Genomic DNA, 20,378 nt, shown 5'->3' on the forward strand with positions numbered 1-20,378 from the left:
GAGCGGCGCCCCCGCAGGCTGAGGCTGTGGGCCCGGGCGCAGGGCGGCGTCCAGTGAAAGTCGCTGTCTGCACGCGTGTCCCACGCTTCCCGAGAAAGCACCCATTTTTAGGCCGATCTTTTCATACGCGGGAGATGAAGGAGAATACCACTACTCTAAGGAAGAAAATTCTGACACAGAGGTTCTGAAATTGTTTCCACTGCTGCGGGGCTGTAAGAGTCAGAAATGACTCCCATCTCCACACACTTAGAAACCTTGTATTTCTAACCTTCAAAATCAACTTCCAAAGAAATAATTCAAGTAGGCTTAGGAAATGTTTTTAAAATATGAAAATGTTAAGAATATTTAATAAGTTAGCAAAGCCAAATGACTGTCAGAAAGGATTTAAATTCACTAGCTGAAGGCTATCAAAATATTTGTGTGATTTTGGGGTTGAACAAAATTTAATAAGCACAGACAACAGCAAACTTTCCATTTAGAGCTTTCCATTTAGTGTAATTTAGGAAGGTATTTAAAAAATGACGAACATTAAAACCAATGCCCCTAAAACCAAGACTACGACTCCCTGCGCTGCAGAGCACTAAGCCAACATCTGAAAAATACAGAAGCATATTCAATAAAGCTGCTATATTAAAAAATATTAATGCTAATGTTTTCACAAAGGTAAAGGGTTTTTTGTTAGTAAATTAACTTGAAAATAAACATAATAAAGTAAAACTTCACAGACTTCTTGTGTATATTTATACGTAGTGATAAAATATGTGTTTTAGACTAGGTCAGCTCAGAAATATGTTAGCACGGTGACCCAGAGGATCAAGGCCAGACTCCTCTGCACAGACCTAGGGCTCACGTGGCCTGGACCCTGCCTTTCGGAGGCACCTCTTCTCATTGGCTTATTTCTGGGATGTGCTCGGGGCTCAGCTGCGCCGTCCCTGTCTGCGGTGCACCTTTCTTACCGCGCTGCCCGGAATATGTGGGAATCACCTGCTGCTGCTTCTGGCTCTGCTGTCGGGCCTCTGTGAAGGCAGGAACTGGGATGAACCCTCTCTGATCTCCACCCGACCCCGGCACAGGCGTACTGGCACCCACGCTGTGCAGCCCCAGAACGAGCCCCGCGCTGCAGCCCTTTCCTCTGAGGTCCCTGGGCTTCAGATGCTGACCTGGGCAACCTCTGCCCATCCATGCATGACAGCTGGGGAGCTAAAGCGTGGTCTCCCCGCCTCAGCTATGATCTGACGCTCACTGTTGCCCAGGACCCTGAGCTACGAGACTGATGGTCAGTGTGGAGTCCAGAAGATCTCTCCCTGCTGAGGGCAGGTGCTGCCCTGTCAGGGGCACCATGTCTACAGTCAGCAAGGACTGTGTTTCCCTCGCTGAAAATCCTGTTCTTCAGAGAATTTATGCAGGACGTTTCTTAAGAGTGGGCTTTTAAGGATCCTGTCCCACAGGGCATTCCACAGAGCTCTGCTTTGTGTGTTGAAATATTTGAGGAAGATGATGGGTATCACAGTTTATACCAAGATGCTCCCTAAAGCCTCCTGGTGCTGTTATTGGGGCATTTGGAAGGTGAGAGGACTACGGGGCTCGGAGTGGAACTGCTGTAGGAGGCGGGGTCTGGTCGGAAAGGCAGGCCACTGGGTTGTGACCTGGAAGGTCATCTCCTTCCTGGCTCCTCTCTCTGCTTCCTGTCTGCCATGCGGTGAGCATCTCTGCTCCGCCAGCCCCTCTGCCAGCCTCCTGCCTTGGAGCCAGCCAACTGTGAGCCAGGGTAAATCTCTCCTCTTAGTTGTGGCTGTCAGCTATTTTGCGTCTGAGATGAGAAGGTGACTAAGACCGGAAAGACGAGCCCAGTCAGCTGGCGTCCCCACTGCAGCCTTCGGCAGTGGGCATCTCATACAGTGCACAGCACACTGCTCTCCCTCCCGCTTCCCCAGCCCTGCCCGTTACAGCACTCTCACTGCAGCCTTGGAGAATCCAGGAGCGCCCCTTGGCTCCTGATGTCTCACAGAATTTCCAGGGAGGACCTCAGGGAGGCGTGGTGCGGCAGCACCGCCCAGGGCTCTGAAGACCACCACTGCGCAGAGGGGACACTCACGGAGGACAGACGACAGACCGCAGCCTCCATCCCCAGACCCTGTCTGCCAGCACATGGTTCCAGGCACAAGGCCAGGCACACAGCACCCAGTTCCAGCTCTCGAGCCAGGGCACCACCAGCCAGTACCTACCTCGGCCACAGCGCTTCCTCTCTGGGGCCCTGGCGCCCGACTGAGACAGCAGTGTGGGAGGATGAGTGGGGAGAGGCACCTGGGCCAGCTGGGAAGGCTTCTCCGTGCTCTTTTTCTGCAGTACTGGGGATCAGACCCAGGGCCTTGTGCACACTAGCAAAATGCTCTTTCCCTGAGCTATACTCTGGCCCCTTTTTAAAAGTAACGTGCATCCCAGGTTCAGCACACACCTCACAGCCCTGTCCTGACGCTTTGTGGTTCAGGCCCCTCTGAGTCCCCACAGGATCAGCCCCTGGCTTTCCCAGCCAGGAGACAAGGTCAGGGCGGGATGAAGACTCAAGGAAGCCAGCGGGGCCCTCAGCCTGTGCCAGGAGTGCAGGCGAGTCCAAGGTGGGGCGCAGGCTCTGGAATTGGGGCGGCTGCCTGTATGGAACCAGGGGGCTCCTGAGTGCTGGCCATGCGGTGTCAGACAGTGAGATGCTCAGGCCCTGCAAAGAGGTCCCTCAATGAAGCTAAACGGGCACTGGCTTGAGGCCAAGAGAGGCCCGGCTGGAAGGTGGTAATTCTGGATTTTAGGTTTTCCCCCAACCCCACTGTTGTCTTTCCTGGACCCACCCTAGTCTTGCAGAACCACCCCTAGCACTCGCTACTCGTGTCCCTGCCTGGCCCGTTCCGCCTCACTGCTCTCAGGCGAGAAGCCTCGTCTTCCTCCGGCTGGGGAAACCGGCCCACGTAGTGTATTCCAAGATGTACAACCCGACTCACAGCCACTCTCTCCTGCAAATGCTGGAGATTCCCCTTAGGAAAACAGAATTTTCCTAGATAGAGGGGGATTTCCCTTGGATTTTCTTCTCTGCTTCGGTGATTTTCTTTCAGGTATACACAAGTCACAATTTATGAAGGTTGGGGTCTGTCACTCAGCTGCGGAGTTTTTTCAAATGTTCTTTCTAGGAGATGGGGTTGTGCTAAGGCTGAGTTCTGGACTTAGCCCTAAAGCCCATCCAGCCCAATAAGGGCTCCAGAGCTAACATCAGAGCATGGCGTCAGACAAATTCTCCAGGAGAATCCCAGCCCTGCAGCAGGGGAGGAGTCTGGGCCTAGGTGACAGACACGAGTCCGCTCTGCAGTGCTCAGCTGGGAGACGTCGGCAAGGGAGTGACGCAATCTCCAGATTCTCAGTGTTCTGACCGAACGAGTCACCTCGGCTGGACATCTGCTAACAGCGAGGCAAAGCCATGCCTGGAGCGCCATCCCCACCCAGGCACCCCCCGAGGTCCAGGATGGACGAACAGAGTCGGAATCGGGAGGGCGGCTTCCTCCGCAGTGCACTTCCTGTCCCTGCAGGGACGGTCGCGCCCGTGCTTTGCCCACCCAGTATCATTCCTAACCCCATTTGGGTTCCGTCTGCCCTCGCAGCGCCCTCACCCTAGTTACAGGTTTGGGCCAGGAAGAGCGGTGTCCAGACAGGATGGGGAGGGGCAGGCAGAGTGCTCCGGGCGGGGCAGGGTTAGGGGAGGAAGAGGAACGGGTGGGACTCAGCTTCCTGGTGTCCAGACTGCAGCTCTGTCCAGGTTTCTCAGGACACAGGGACAGAGGCCAGGCGTGTCCTCTGGCTCCCATTACCGCACAAGGCCGTGGTTCCTCGCTCCCTCCATGAAAATGCTTTCCACTGCGGTTCCCTTACCCGACCTCGCACTCTGTGCTGTGCAAAGAGCCCGGTGGGCAAGACGCCCAAGGTCCCTGGCAGCACGCGGAAGGAGGCTGCCCCATCGCACGGAGCTCTGTGCTTCCCAAAGGTGTTTTTGTATCTGTGCTTCCAATGTAATTGGAAATCTAATTAAACATTAATTGAATTAATGATATGTACAGGCAGAAAGAGAGCTGTTATTTGCAAGAAAGGCAGGCAAAGTGCTTTGCAACAACTTGATGAAAATAAGTCCCTGAAAGGAAAGTTGCCTTCCCTCAGGTGTGGGTGAGGCAGAGGCGTCTGTGTGGAGATGGCCAGGGAGAGCATGCTCAGCAGTCCACACACCAGGACCCGGGCACAGAGTGCACCCAGGAACCCGGCAGGACTGGCTGTCACTGGCCATCAGCTGTCCAGCGCGGGCTCGAGGAATAAATTCTTTCCCTGCCTCATGCCTAAGGTCTAGTCCTCCTGCCCCAAGATTTAAAAACTAAATCTTTGGCCTTTTGTTTTCAAGTTTCTAATCCACTTGGAATGGACTTCATGCGTGGAGACAGGGATCTGTTTTACCCTTTTTTCCTGTGGACAACCTGGTGTGTCCCCACCATTTATGGGAATCGAGTCCTTTCTGCGATGACTGGTGACCCAGTTCCTCACACGGCAGATTCCCGGGCTGTAGGGTCCTCTGCCCTGCACTAGTCCCTCGGCACTCCCTGGCCACATGCTCTGCGCCAGTGAGCAAGGAATTTTAGTAGTTACCGCACGCGAGACGCTGACACAGGGATGAACCTGCCAACACCCATTTTGGCGATCGTGTGGTGCTTCTCCCTTGATCTGTCAGTACGCTCGGCGACACCTGTGGACTCTTCCAGTGTTAAGCCACCCTTGTCTTTTCTGGAAGAAATCCAACTTGGCGCCCGTGCATTATCTGTTTTCCACATGGCTACATTTGGTTTGCTAATATTTTGCTTCAGATTTTTCAACCCATATTCATGAGTGACACTGGCCTGTGCTTTTCCCTTCTGGAAACTCTCCTTTTCTACATTTGGTACCAAGGATCTCCTGGCCTCACTGAATGGGTAGAAGTGCTTCTCCTTTGTTATTCTCTGGAATTTCTTTGCTATTCTTCTAATTTAAGCTTACAAATGTCATTTGATTTAACAAATTTGTAGAACTTATTTCTTCTTCTACTGTGGTTTTTCTGCAAGAAGATTTCATGACTAAAAGATAATTTAAACAGTAAATATTTTTCTTAAAACAATTTTGGTAAATTATGCATTTCTAGAAATGTGTCCATTTTGAATACATTTTCAAATTTTCCGACACAATGTTGTTCGCAGTTTTTAACTGCCTTCTACAATTCTGCTTTACCCAGGGGGAGGAAGCCTCCAGGAACCAAGAGGCTTTGGCTCCGCTCTGTATGCAGCACGCAGAAGAACGGCGAGGTCGGAAACAGTGAGGGAGCGAGCACCAGGACGCAGGCTGCCCGGTGCGTTCTCCCGAGCCCGCGCTCCGTCGTACTGTCTGCCCACAGTGCTGTCCATTTACCTGTCTCTTTCTAAGAAGCTCTGCCTTTACTGAGTAATTTGTTAGTCACTTTCTGTGCTTTTCCTCTTTATGTCTTGCCTCTTATTCCTTAGAATGTATTCTAATGCTCTGGATTTATCAGCCTAAGCTGCAAACTCAGCACATTAATTTTTAGCCTTTTTTCTTTTAATACCAACATTTAAGGTTACACTTCCCTGCGTGTTTATTCACTACCCACATTTTGACATGAAATATTTTTATTTTCATTTAATCGCTAAGTAGTTCTCAGTTTCAATTATGACTTCCACTAAGAACTGTCCAGAATTGAGAAGTGGATTCTCAATTTCAATCAAACAGATGCCATAGCCGTCTACTTTAATTGTACTCCGCTCCGAGAGCCATGGTATAATGTGGTCCTTTAAAGGCCACCTGAGATGAGCTTCAGGTGTAGCACATGGCTGTGTTCAGAAAGTGGGCATGTGTGCTTGAGAAGGAGGCCTGCTCTCTAATCGTGCAAGGCCTTCGTTTGTCCATTGAGCCAAGTGTGCTAAGTTCAAACCTTCCGCGTTCTTGCCACTTTGGCTTTGGCTGCTGAGTGTTGGACAGGACGTGCTGGAGGACCGTACCACGACAACGACGGGTCCCTTTCTCCCCGGAGACCGGTGCTGCTACCCTGGGCAGAGGTGCGGTGAGCACGCGAAGTGGTGAGAACTCGTTTGCCCTGTGAGCTTCCACCTCTGAGTTGAGGCCATCTCTCCCCTACTAACCCCAACATCGTTATCCTGGTTTTCTTCTAGAGGTTTCTCTGATTACTTTCCCTCGTTTTACTGCCAGCCTTTCAGGTTCTTATGAGTTAGACATGTTTCTTGTAAACAGCTGTGTGCTGGAAATATTATTTTCTCTTCAACTTGGAGACTTCCACTGCCAAAATTAATTTAAGTTTACTTGATCTGCTTGCTCTCTTTCTCCCACTTTCTTGTGCATGCCCCTTCTCACACTGTGCCAGAGGCTTGCGACCAGGGCTACCTTCTTCCTCCTAATCCCACACCACCTCTTAGCCACTGGGAGTTCGCAGGGCTCCCCGAGGGTGAACACACACCTCAGCCAGCGCTCACTGCTCACCCTTCAGGTTCACAGCCTGCCGCCGTTTCCGGCCTGCACTTTCTTTATTTACCTTTGGGACAGATGGCTTATGCTTTTAAACACCGCAAAAAAGTGTTATTCAGCATTTCAGGTGTCCTGCCCTGGGCTAGCTTTATCTCCCTCCCCTCCAGCTACTCAGTCTGGTGTGTTTAGAAGCTTTCAGTCTCAGGGGCTGTCCCAATGCCTGGCAAGGACACAATACACACGAGGGAGCGTGCTAACACTGGAAGAAAGAACGATCAGAATGTTTTTGTTTTGGACACTGCACTATTTTTGTAACGAACTTCAAGTATAGAAGAAAAAAATCTTTCTTTTCGGCTCTGTGATTTCACTCGTGGGAAAGGTAAAAAATTCAGCAACACAGCTGTCTACGAAAAGAGCTGTTCTTCACGACACAGTCTGTGTTTGTGAACGGGTGAGGACAGGAAGGCTCCGGGCGTGACAGTCAGAAGACGGCTTACTGTGTAACTAGCGGAGATGATGTTTGTCAGAACCAGGTGGGTGACCCAGAAAGCACTGAGAATATTAAACACACGGAAAGCAGAAAGCAAAGCCAACAGGCAACGGCTGACTTACGGCACGCCAGCAACACAGGCACATTTCTAAGGAAACTGGTCTCCACGCCTCCCGACACAACCAGAGGTGAAGGCAGCGGCCTTGGACAGGACAGTGGGAGGTCCTTCCCGGCTCGCTGCACTCCTCCTGTCACTTGGGCATCGAGACTCTGGGTGCAGGAGCCCTAGCCCTGACTGTAGACCACGCAACTCTTGGGGTCAGGGGGAGCTCAGCAAAGGTGACATGAGGCCTCCCCTGTGCTTCTGCCCGGCACGCCGAGCCCCTGGGGACCGTGGAGGACAGTGAGCTGCCCGAACTCAGGCTGACCTTGTACACTTGGTGAGGCCAGGGAAAACCAGAACCCCTCCGCACCTCACGGATGGCGGCTGCTGTCCCTTCTCCAGAGGGAGAGTCTCAGCCCCACGCCTCTCACAGCACCCGTCAGGCAGGCCTGCACCTCTTTCCTCGCACACTTTCTCTTCGTCTGAGTTAGGGCTCGGAAGTAGAAGCTATTCACATCCACGCTCACTGCACCTGATTCTGACAAGTGCTTTTGTTTGAATAAATGAAGGGGCCCGGGCAGCAGGTGACAGGAAGAAAAACCCCACAAGGTGGCTCCTACTCTTCCAAATAGCTGAGACAGGGCACAGAGCAACGACAAGCCAGCAAAGGAGAAAGCACCCTCCTCCTGCTCCCCTGCACCTCACTCTCTCTGCAGCACACACACAGCTCATGCTGTCGGCCCAGCCCTACCTTCAGGTCGGACACATCTCGGTAGCACTGCTCGGAGCGGGTGTGGTCGGAGAGCTGCACGTTCCAGAAGCAGGGGAGCTGGTACACCAGGAAGGGGTTCTGCTTGATGACGGCGTTGAAGATGTCCTGGGGACAAAGCCAAGGCGGGAGCGCGGCTCAGCCTGCGGCCCCGGCCCCTTCCTTGGGGTGTGTGTCCCATGAGCACTGGGCTCCGCACAGCTGACACCGGACACAGGTCTCTCTGGCCCGCCGTCTCCAGGACCCCGGCGAGCGAGCTGGATGGAGCCGGGATGGAGACCTGGGACAGCACAGGCCCCTTTCTGCTCCCCGTCCCGCCGGCTCCCATGGGCGGCACACGATACATGGGGCACCCTTTCCTCCCCTCTTCCCATCCCACGCAGGAGCCCAGACAAATGACGGCCCCGCCCAGGCTCCAGCGGGCTGAGTGCTCCGGGCTGGGCAGCCTGTTCCAAAATGGGCATCAGCCCTGTCTGGGGGCTCAACCCAGGTCCCGCTCCATGAAGACCCCACTAGCTGGGAATGGGAGGTAGCTGAGCACACTGTCCTCACTGGACATGGTCACACAATGCCAGCTTTGGGGCACCTCAGGAATCTGTGACTGGACTTAAAATAAGAGGACACAGATGGCCCTCCCTCAGGTTTCAGACAGCGCCTGCGTGTTACTCGTTCCTTATGCAGCACCTCGTTTAGAAGTCAGCTCAAGGCTGCTTAGAAAACAGTGAACAAAAAATGTTTTAAAAAACAGTAAGAAGTAAGCCCCACAGGCTCCTTGTTTCTTCTGTATTAGAAAACAGGCTAAGAGCTCCATGAACTATGCAATTGAACGCTAAGACAAAAACACAGAGAGTCAGCTTCGGGTAGAAAGAAAGGGTGGAGTGCAAAACACTCAGAGGAGTCATCTCCCATCTCGTGATGGCCCCAGGGCCACAGTGAGGCCTGGTGGGTCTCAAGCCCCCCCAGGTGCCCGCGCCGCTGCTTCTCAGAGTGAGAATGTCAACAGTCCGGCGGCATGGGAGGACCGTTCCCAGACTGCCTGGATGAAGGTGGCCTCGAGCCAGGCACCCCTGGAGCTCAGGGTCCCCAGGTCAGGACCTCGGCAATGGGCTCAGGGACACGCTGGGCTCCGAGTGCCCGAGAGACGGAGTCTGCCTGGGATACACCACGGGGCTCTGGGGCTAGGCAGGCGTGACCCACACCGCTGCTCACACAGTGGGCTGCTGGACCTGCTTCCGGACCTGTGCCTCTCGGGCCGAGGACCAAGCCCTTCACTCCCTGACACCCTGCTTCTGCACAGAACCCTGGCGTCCCCGAGCTGGGGACGCGTGCGGAGCAGGCAAGTGACTGAAGCAGAGAACGGATGACATGTGGGCTGCTGTCTTCGCCCTGCAGCTCTGCGCAGGCGCGTGGAGTGGCACAGCGGGCAGGAGGGTGATTCAGGTCCACCTAGAAGCAGGGCCGCAGACTTTGGAGCCTGACTGTCTGTGTGCTAAGGGCTTGGTCCCCAGGTCCTCTCGCCAGGTTCCTGGGGCTCCCTGTTCCCTTCCTCCTCCTTTCATTTGATCCCCACACACCAGGGGAGTTTTGTTTCCTGTCTGCACCTCCATGATGGGCAGCCTAGTATCGGGCTAAGAAGCAAGGGGGACAGACCATGGACTGGAGCCTCGGAACCATGAGCCAATGAACCTTTTCTCTGGATAAGTCGGCCAGAATCCGCTGTGGTGACAGCACACCACACGCTGTCGAACACAGTGCTCAGAAATGCCAGCCCTGTCATGATCCAGCCACTCACCTGGTCAGCCAGGGACGTGGACAGCATGCCCATGAGCTCCCTCTCGGCCGTCAGCCTCCACATCTGCTCCCACTTCATCTTGCGAAGCTTGTCCAGCAGCAGCAGGATTACCCCTGGGTGACAGCGGGGACAGAGGAGCAAAGGCACAGTGAGGACAAGAGCTCGGTCCTCCCCGCGGCAATGGCACGCTGACCAGGGGCTTGGCCACCACACCCAACCCAGCCAGGAGGGCATGGTTTGGAGGCGGACACACCAGCCTCAGCCCCAGGCTCTGCCAAGTGACCAAGGACACGCAGCCAGCTCTCCACGACATCCTCATCTCACGAGAAAGCGGCAGCGCCCTCCAGGAGGACTGAGATGGGCAGAGAAGCCCCAGGCTGGAGGTGGACGGTGGTGATGGTTGGACCTCAGGCCACTGAAGGATCAGTGCCGACAGGGTTAGTGTGGCACACTTGAGTTACGGCCGTTTTATCACAGCAGTGAGGACAAGGACGATGGGGACCGAGACCTAGCCCTGTGCCTGAATGTGGCACCTTTCCTACCAGCATCAGGTCCCCCATATCTCTCCCTGGCGCTCTGACACCTTAGTTATAGTAGTGATTCAAGGCACTTATACAACACACACCACTTATCTCTGCAGACAGAAAGCAGCTGCGTGGCTTTCCCGGCAGTTACTGCTCAGCCCCACAGCCCTGTTTCGGTGCTTCTGACTCCAAGGGACGCTCATGGCTCTGGGGCAACTGGCACGCAGCTCAGCTACCAGGCAGGAGTGCAAGCTGTTGGGTCTTTAACACAGGCTGAGTTTTCAAGATATTAAGTAAGCGTCTCCTCTTTCCTCCTCCTCTGCCCTCTCAGGGTGAATTTGTATGAGAAGGGACCTGGGTGGATAGGTTAAGGTGCGGGAAGGAAAATAGCCACTGTAGCCCTTCTGTGTTGCTAAAAATGTTAAAACAATGGAATATATTGCTCGAGCCAAAGGAAATGTGAAAAGAAAAGTGCAGTTTGGCTCAGCCAATGGCTTGGAAGCAGCTGTCACCACCAGAGGCTCAGAGTGCACCGGGCTGGGAGGGACCCTGGCCACTGTGGCGGGCAGTGCGGCCACCCTTGGGCCAGGGCGGTGTCCTAGGACATAGCTCTGCAGGACGGCCATCTGGGGACTCTAGGAGGTGAAATCCATCTTAGCCGATTGCCGGTTCACGCACTTTGGATCCCAGCCAGACACCAGCGGCGGCCCCAGCCCTCTGCGCTCTCCAGTGGCGCATCCCACAGACAGGCATGCTCACTGCCACTGTGGGAAGGGTTTGGTCAGACCAGCTGGAAACAAAGTATCTGTGGGGGACGCCTGGGGGGACACACAGCCACCGCACTGCTCTGTGAGCTCCTCCAGGCCAGGCCCCTACTGTTTCCCTTAAGGCTCCCAAGGTCCTCAGAGCACAGATCTCCTCATCCTTATTTTATACGTGGCTGAGTGAGGGGCTCATCCAGACGCTTGTCCATTTCCCTGTTCAAAAGCAGCCTAAGTCAAACTCAGATCTGCCTGATCCCAACCTTTCTTCCCTAAACCAGAGACCAGCCTCGCTTTGGAGCCAGGGGGCGCTGTGGCCCACACGGCTCAGAAAGCTGTGACGCCCCCTTGTGGTAGCTGGTGATGGTTCATCACCTGCTCTTCTGGGGAAACCCAACTTGATGGGCATCATCTGCCAGTTTCCACGGTACGAATACTCCTATTTTGGGTAATGTCGGGCAACCAATGTGATGTTTGTCATCAGACACGTTGTTGGGAAGAAATGAAGATAACTGGTCCTCGTGAGCCGTGAGAAGTAGCTTGCATACTCTGACACGGTTCCCACATATAAAGGACAGCTTTAGGAACAGTAAGATTTGCCGCGAACATAAAATACGGAGAGGAGAAAGCACACAAGTATAGACAAAGTACAAAGCAAGCAGATGCAGTGGGTACAAGTCACTGTGGATTAGTTATAACACAGACTCTAGTCCAGTGTAAGAAAAGTTCATTAAATGTTACTGTAAGCACTAGTTCGAACTAGGTTAGAACAGTGTTCTAACACGTGAGATGCAGCCCAAATCTGTGGTCAATGCCTAAATCTTAAAAAACTTTTACAAGATACGATGTGTCGCCATGAATCCTCTTTGCTCTGAACACACTCATCCCATTGTTGTTGTCACCTTCTGAAGCAGTTCTTTAAGTCTCCTTTCGAGAGTACCCTTCTGAGATAGGATGAAGAAAAGACCGCGAAAGTTGCTTTTCTGCACTGATGCTGTGTCCTCCTGCACCTTACCCCTGGGGCCCTGCGGAGGCCAGAAGACGGTCAAGTCCATGGGACACTCGCACCATTATGATTCCATGCCATGTTGGCAAACATGAGGCTGAGCAAGGCTTGCATGGTGCTTCGCAATGACCTGCAGCCCAGGGCGCTGTCCAGCTGCCCAGAGAGAAGGCGCAGAGACACACAGCCTGGAACAAGGAAACCTCTTCCTGCCTGCCCCTCCCGGCTGTGTCTGGGACATGGCGTGATGTGGGTTTGGCCTGCACTCTCATGTCATGCACGGGTAGCGTTTCAGGTGCGTTTCCTGTCGCCTGTCCTGCTCAAGCTCACCTCTCCACCTCCTGTTAGGTCTTCAAGACCTCACTGGTTAGTCCCTCAGTGTGGAGCTTCCTTGCGGCGATGACGTCGTTCATCCTGCACACAGACCACGATGTGGGGGTGCTTTCCCTGCTGAAGGATGTCCGGCTGTCCTGGGTGTATGCCGCTAGGGTGATGCAGAAATTACCATCCTGACCATGATCCTGGTCCGGCCAGGCACAGGCTTGACAGCCTGTTGGGAGCTGCTCCACGCTGCGCAGGGGGCAGCGCTGATGAAAACCTCACCTGGAAACGTCGCCAATGACTCAGTCTTCCTTCTCCCTTACACCCACCCCTTCCTGAGACACACAGGCTCCACACCTACACCGGTGTGTACTTTCTTCTTTTATTCATTCTTTCATCTACTATGCGATTGCTAAAAACTGTCTACAAGAAAGCGGCTTGTTTTTCTTTCCTACCACCCCTAACCTGATGGGCTTTATTAACGATTTCAGTTTAGCATGTTTTTATCAGGAGCGGAACAGCCAGTCTGTGCCAGGCCTTTCCCCAGGATGCAAAGATGGCCAAGTCTATGTGACTCTCACACCATCACGATTCCACACCACCGTGGCAAATGTGAGGCTGTGCACGGCTTGTGTGGAGCTCAGGTGGGGCTCAAGGGACCAGGTTGGCTGGCCAGGGCTCAGTCGGCAGACAGCTGCGGGGAGACCCGAGGGGACAGCACAGACCAGGGCCGCAGGTGGGGCAGCTCGGCTGCTTGGTCTCGCACACAGGAGATGGTGCTGCAAGGTGGTCCCAACAAGGGCCCTGGGGCAGCAGTGGGACCCTGTGTTGAGCTGGTGGGTGGGAGCAGACAGGGAGGGCAGGAGCAGAGCAGGAGTCTCAAGCATCTCCATTTCCTACCCTCAGGGGATACTGTAGGGCCCACAGGAGGCTCCTGGCCAGAAGGGCTGATGAGAGTTTCCAGCTTCCCAGGTGCCACTCAGGGGCCTTGGCGGAGGGGGCGACACCCATGGCCACTGGCAGGGAAGCCCTGTAGGCACACCTGAGTGCTAGAGAAGGGTTCTGAACAAGGAAGACACCAAATCTCCTCCCTTCCGGGGGTCACTGCTCCAGGCACAGCTCAGAGCCAGGACTCTGGCCCCTCTGCTTGCTGCCCTGTGCCTGCCCATCCAGCCCAGGGACCCTCTGGCCTTCAACCCTGGGTTCCGGCTCCTCAGTGCTTCCCACGACTTCATTCACCGGGTTCACCGGGCTCGGCAGTATCCAGACAGTCTCAGGTCTCAGGCAGCGAAGAAGCGAAGGCGGAAGTGAGAAGTTGCAGAGCACGCTGTGGCCCACGGGAGGCAGAGGAAGTGGTGCGGAGGGGACACGGACGGCTCGGCTGGAGGGCTGCAGGAGGAAGAGCTTCCTGCAGGACACGGAGGACAGGGCCTCAGGCTGCACAGTGGATCTGCCGGGTGGGCTGCTGAGTGGTCTCGGTGGCTCACACTTCCAACCAGCCTTGGAAGGCAAGGGCTCACTGTCCCCAGTACAGAAGGTTCAAGAGAGGCTGCACCGACCTCACACGGTGAAGACACTGTCTGTGCCCATAAATCAGTTAGTGACAGGCTGTCCATGCAATAAATATCCTCGCACCCCAGACCCAGGTGGCCGCAGGACTCCTGGGAACCTCAAGGTCCCCAAGCCAAATGCACAGCAATAACTGTGGGGACTTGGAATGCCTGAAAAGCCGTGGATCTGGGCCCGAGTTCCTTCTCAGTAACATAGTGGGGTCTGGGACCTGGAGGACTAGAAAAGTGTCTTCCAAAGTACCTGGGATCACAGGAGTCGCACCTAATGCTGAGCTAGGAGATGAGAGATGATAACCACGTGTGTGTCCAGCAGTTCGTGAGCCAGCCTGAGGACAAAGGTCACTGAAGAGCCCTCTGCTTCCTCTCCTGTATTTGGAATGCATGGGGCCCTTACACATCTGGACCAGCACGACCGGGAGGACTGTGGGGGCTGACAAGGGCAGCTAAGAGACACGACCACAGAAAGGAGAAAAAGCAATAATGAAGGAGAGAAAACCCACCCCATGGAAAGTAACATGCATCAAGTATGTTCTGAAGCAGGGGCTTGAGCTGTGACACAGAATTCCATGGACAGAAACTGGGGAGAGAAATCTGCCTCCTCCTCTGAGGTGACGGCCATGGGCTCGGGTGCCTAGAGAGCTGGCACTTCTTGTCCCCAGGAGGAGCGGCTCCAGCCCCCACGTCGATATCCTGTGTAAGTACCGACTGGGCCACTGGAGCCCCCATGTTGGTACCCTGACAAGTGGCGAGCAGGGGTTTTGAAACATGAAGTGGAAATACACCTCTCCTGGTTAGGCCCCTGATACCATGGACTGCGCTTGCGTAATGCCCACTAGAATTAAAATAATCTGCGTGCATGCACACAAATAGGGACAAGGCTTTTAAGTGAGCTCTGCTCAAAATAACAAAAATGGATCCAGCTGAAGTCAGATGTTTTCAAGATGAAACAACCTGATTTGGCTTTGCCGTGCATGCCCCAGGTCAGAGACTGGCACCCTGCTGCTCTGCTGGCAGAGGAAGGTGGTGCCCACAGCTCAACTCCGGCTTCTGCCTGGCACTTGCTGCTCTGTGATGTGCCTGGGTCCATGTCTGTCACCAGCTCGGAGCGTCTTCAGTGTGACAGGACCTCTCGGGGGACTGGGTTGGGACACGCAGGGCCAGCTACACAGCTGTCGTGCTGGGAGCACGAGGGACCAACACCAGATAAATGACGAATGATAAATTCAGAATCAAAGGCTTCTCCCTGCACACGTGGCCCAGAGAGCCTGTTTCATCTGTGGATCAGAGGACAGAGCTCCCTCCCAGTCTGAAGTGCAGGCATCTTGGCAGCCGGGATGGAGTCTGCCCAGGAAGAGCAGAGGGAGGAAGGCGCTTTTGATTTGTTTGTTTGTTTTTTTTATTTTGGTATGATGAAGATGTTGAGTTTTGCCAGCGGAACTTCAGAAGGGAGAATACATTAAACATGGTGACAAGGATGACGGAGATATGGTCCATCAAGCAAGAGCTGGTTACTGGCGACCAGGGAGCTTATTCTGTGACCACCCCGGCATGAGGCAAACCCGCAGACTGATGAATTATCCCCATTTACACCAAGAAACTATGGCTTGTGCATAGCTAGGAGGTGGCAAAGGCAACCTCGCTTCTCGTGTGTAGTTTTTCAAGCACACTTTGTGCGTGTGCACATGTCTGTGGGCACAGCCACACGCAGCACGGCGACCCAGCTGGTCATGCTGGAAGGATCTGAAGATTCAGGCCATGACCAGACATCCACGGCCTGCAGTGTGCGGCTGAGCAAGGGCAGGAAGGCCAGGCCTCCTGGACCACAGCACCTGGGTGACCTTGGGTCTGGAGCCGTGCCCGCTCTCCCCGTGCACACGGGCACCTCTTCTCTGTGCCGCCTTCTGCACACCCTTGTTTCTGGGGAGACGCGGAGGCCGAAGTTGCCCGACTCCGGAAAGCAGGCGCTGGATGATGCTTCCTCCTAGCGTTTCCAGAATGGGGCCCCGTCCCGAGTCTACCTCCTTTTCCTGGGCTCCCCCAGACAGCTCCTCAGGCCTGGGGCTCCCTGCTGTGGGGCGCTCCACTCTGCGGGGGCCACTCCTCCAGGCCACGCTGGGAAAAGGACCCTGGCAGCCACCGTCCTCCCTTCCAGGCTGACGCGCCAGCGCTCTCCTTTCATGTGTGACCCGAGAAGACGAGTTTATTAAAAGCCACTTAATTCAAGCTCTCCTGCTGAGGGCACAGGACTCACTTTTGATCATGTAAATTAAAGGGTTCCATAGTCTTGCTTTTGAAATTTTTCTTTCCTAAAAGCTCTTTTACCAGAGTAAGAGAAACAGGAGGTGGGACTCCTTCCAGCTGAGACCGGGTCCTTCAGGTGTGAGGGACGGGGACAGGACTGCCGCACCCTCAGGAGGTCGCAGCCCTCTCACGCCCACCCGCCCTGTCCGGGTTGACTGAGCAGCACCGGGAGCAGAGATGAAGGAGGCGCAGACCAAGTGGTGCCTCCAGGAGGGCATGGCCGGGCACGCATCCCAGGCAGCAGCCCTTTCGGAGAGCACGCAGGTGACTCCATCCTGCTCATTTCACCGGGGCATCCTCAAGCACCACAGCTGCCCTGGGGCTGGGAATGCCAGGCCGGGTGGTGGCAAACAGTTTTAGTAAAGATTGGCAGAGGGCTTGGTTTGGTTTCTTTTATCTGAAAGCTCCTTATTTAAGAACCAAGTGCACAGCTTGGTGGTGGATTTTTCAGAAAGTGCATTCACCACCATCACTAAAACCCAGACCAAGAAACAAAACATCACTCAGGGCCCAGAATCGCTCTCCAGGCACAGCCACCCCACCCATCAGGGCCCTGCTTACACCACAGATTCACCTATTGCTGGAGCTTCCGTGAGCAGAATCCGACAGCTGGGCCCTTTCAGGGCTGGTCAGATCCGTCCCGCTGTTACAGAGTCACAGCCTGCTCACACTGATGCTGGATGAGAACGGCAGCGCGGCCACATCTGCTGCACTCACCCACTGTATCACATGACATCAGCTCACACTGCGAGCTGGGCCTCCAGTCAACATTCTCGGCGTGTTGCATGTGTCGTGCTCGCTGGGCCCACACAGGGAGGCCGTGCAGCGATCGGCCTGAGTCTATGTTGCAGAGCCGTTCCTCCTTTTATCCCACGAGTTTCGGGGCAGACTCCCCGCTTCTGGAACCACTCTGTCTGGGCTTTGCATTTCAGACCTCGGGCAAAGGTTTGGACCTTGTGCTCTGGGGCTGAACTCTGGATTTTAATGTGATCTTCAGATGATCCACGAAGCTCCGTTCTTTTCACCGAGAACCGTCTGCCCGGGAGCCCACCTTCGAAGTGCCTGTGAAGCGTCCTGCTCTTCTCTGTGTTGAGCTGTTTGCCTTGTCCTTCCTGTTCCCAGGAGCCCTTCCCCTAGTTTGAAAGCTGCCCGGAGCCAATGCCTCCTGACCCCGTGCGCCCAGTGAGGCCCAGATCCTGTTCTTCTAGAGGTGCTCTTCTGGGTAAGAGGTAGCGGCTGCACACTTTGCTGGTTTTTCTTGGAGTCACAGAGCAGTAGACTGGAGTAAAGCTATCAATCAGGTCCATGTCCCTCCCCGTCACTCTTTCTGTTTCCAAGGCACCCGAGGCCAGAAAGGCTCGCAGCAAATCAAAACCAGATAAAAACTGTCAAAGGCCTCTCTCTCTGGCCTTTTCCCTCCAGGCCGCCACTCACCCCAGCAATCTATTTAGACTCATCTCATTTTCCTCAGTTCTTTTTGGCTCACTTGCCAAACTCAAGTCATAGTCTCAGGTCAGCCCTACGGACCCGAGCAGATTCTGGGAACGGCTCCATTTTAACCAGAGAGAGCCTTGCAAACAAAAATGGAGGAAAAGCACTTTATGGGTTGGATTGTGGTCATGGTCACTTGTCTTGTACTCTCTCAAATTTGGAGAGATTTCAGATGATCACTAGATTACAGTAATTCTGCCCACTGGAGAGCGTACGGGATGACAGGAACCCATGCAGAAGTGCTCGACAGCTCTCCTTCCACCCAGAAAATCCACCAGGAGACTGAGCTCCCCACAGGCCTTGAGCTGAAACCACCCAGCGTCTTGCAGCCGTCTTTCAGACAGCAGGAGGTGGCAGACAGGAAGCAGGCATCCTGGACGTACCGGGCCGTGGTCGGGGAGGTGGTTAGTTAGTTATCCTGGACTCGCTAGCCTGCCTCTTTTTCCAGGAGCACCAGGGAACGACAGATAAACACCAAGACACTGGACTTCAGCCACCTCTGCACAGAAGGAGCAGATGCTGGGGAAGCTGGGGAAGCTGGGGCAGAGGCTTCAGCCCCGCCCTGGCAGGGAGTGGGGTGTCTGAGCACCTGGGCTTTATGCCAGCTACTGAGAATGAAGGCAGCTCGCGGAAAAGTAGTCAGATCTGCGGACCTACACGCCGACACAGGCCCGCCTCTCTCTCCTGGTCTGGCCGGACGCCTGCTTGCGCAGACAGTGTCATTCACCCAAGGGGTGAGGATTGTGGACGGCTGGGTGATCCTGACCGGTGAGAGGACAGCTGTCCTCTTCAGTGCCAGACATGGACAGATGAGCTGGGACGGGAGTGCACGGCCACGTGTCCTTTCCCATGCATTTGGGCCCTGGTTCAGAGCAAGTCAGACTCAAGAGCAGCACCCGGTGGGTGGGGTGCTCCGCCTCCTCCTCTGCCGGTCACTTCCGCCTACCAGGGCCTCCCTGGTCCTACAGTGTAGACCCGCCATGTGTCCTGGGCAGCTCCCTTTCCTGTGCCCCGTAATCCTGGGGACTCAGCCCCCTCGGGAGTCACGGATGCACTGGTGTGGAGCACTCAGGAAGGAGAGGCGTCCCACCTGTCCACCTCATGCTACCATTCTCTTCCCTGACTTGCTGTCGTATGTGAAGAAGCGACAGAAGGATCAGGTCTGTGGGGTGGGTCCTAATCCAGTTTGACTGGGATCCCTGTAAGAGGGGAGGACACCGACACAGAGGGATGACCCGGCAGGGACATGGGGAGAAGGCGCCATCCACTGGCCAAGACACCAAATGCATCGACGCCTCAGCTTCCCAGCCTCTGGAACGTGTGGGACTGCGTCCCTGTGGCCGAAGTCACCAGGCTGTGCTGCTGCCCGAGCTGAGAAAACCTCAGCTTCGCATGTGCTGGCCTGGAGCTGGCTCTGCGTCTGCTCCTCTCTGGGCAGCTGGCATTCCTGCCGCCCCAACCCCACATCTGTTTCCAGATGGGTCCCCTGTGCCACCTCTGTGCTGTATCGGTGAGTCCTGTGGCAGTTTTAAGTCCAGCAGTTAGGACGTCTGGGCTTACTCCGCAAATAGGGAGGCAGGGACGGTGGGAGAGAGGGGAGGGGAGACCGCAGGTGTGGCGGGGCTCCAGCGACATGGTGTGCGCCTTGGCAGGCAGGGGAAGCAGCAGGTGCTTCAGGGAGTACTACTCAGCCGTGAAGGACAGATCCGAGTCATTCCTAGGAAAGTGGGGGGCGTTTCAGAGGTGCAGGGTTTGCACTCAAGGCCCGATGGTATTCTCACTCATGCCAGGCCCTGCAGTGGTGACCAGTGGCCCCAACTGCATCTCAAGGGCAGCCCGACGGGTCCCTCTGACCACGACTCCTCCCAGCCACGTCAGCACCAGCTCCAGGGCTGCTGGGTCCCCACTGCACCTCAAACTCCCCTCTCCCGCCCTTTCCCGAGGTGCCCATGCCCTACCCTGCACACGCACCCCACAGAGAGGCTCCCGCCGCCGGCCCCGATAGCTTTCCCACCTCCAGCCCTGCCAGATTTCCAGTTACTCCCAAGCAGGCCCTTGTGGACGACCGCGTCCCCACCTGATGCCTCTCCCCTCGGTCCTGGCTCTGCTCTCCCTCAGCCTTGGCCAGAGTCCCGGCACCAGTGTTCTCACTGCCTGCGTTTTGGTGGCATGGGAATGGATGCTGGGCCTGCAGAGATGGAGTGGGCAAGGGTGGCCTCCTCCCGAGCTCCACCGGCCCAGCGACAGACAGCGTGCCCCTCCTCAGGGTCTGACGTGAGGACCTGCTCCATCCACACACAGCCTCGGAGAGGGAGAGGATGCAGCACCGCCCACCCCTCGGGCCTCTTTCCCCGGCAGGCGCAGACCAGGCCTCCCACCACGGGTCCTTCCTCGGGCCTCCCACTTGTGTCCGTCTGGATCACTGGGTCTGGCCCTGCTCACAGCAGCGTTCCTAGCCCGAAGGACGCCGGGAGAGCCGTGCTATCATCCCACTCCTTGGATGCAGAGAGGAGAGGAGCGGCAAAGGCCAGGCCGGGTCTGCCCTACCGGTCCTCCCTGTGCTGTGCAGCCTCCCTGGGAGCCTGGCCAGGCAAACTTGCTGTGTGAATTTCAGGCTTTGGGAACCAAAAGGCTGTGCTGCAACAACCAACTTCTGCCCATGCAGCTCAAAAACAGCCACAAACAAATAAGTAAAAAAAAAAAAAAAAA

The 20,378-nt window shown here is 55.3% G+C and overlaps 1 protein-coding gene across 1 annotated transcript in view; it reads right to left on the bottom strand.

Annotated features, from left to right (window-relative positions):
* Large1 (LARGE xylosyl- and glucuronyltransferase 1) overlaps nt 1-20,378 on the bottom strand; it is a 68,745-nt gene that overhangs the window by 26,076 nt on the left and 22,291 nt on the right. Inside the window, exons 3-4 of the mRNA XM_019206296.2 lie at nt 9,698-9,810; nt 7,888-8,013 (exon numbers count right to left, since the gene is read on the bottom strand). Of these exons, the coding sequence (XP_019061841.2) occupies nt 7,888-8,013; nt 9,698-9,810 (239 nt within the window). The remainder of the gene's footprint in view (nt 1-7,887; nt 8,014-9,697; nt 9,811-20,378) is intronic.

This window comes from Fukomys damarensis, unplaced genomic scaffold (assembly GCF_012274545.1).
Source record: "Fukomys damarensis isolate Sample0158 unplaced genomic scaffold, DMR_v1.0_HiC HiC_scaffold_15, whole genome shotgun sequence".
Lineage (NCBI taxonomy): Eukaryota > Metazoa > Chordata > Mammalia > Rodentia > Bathyergidae > Fukomys > Fukomys damarensis.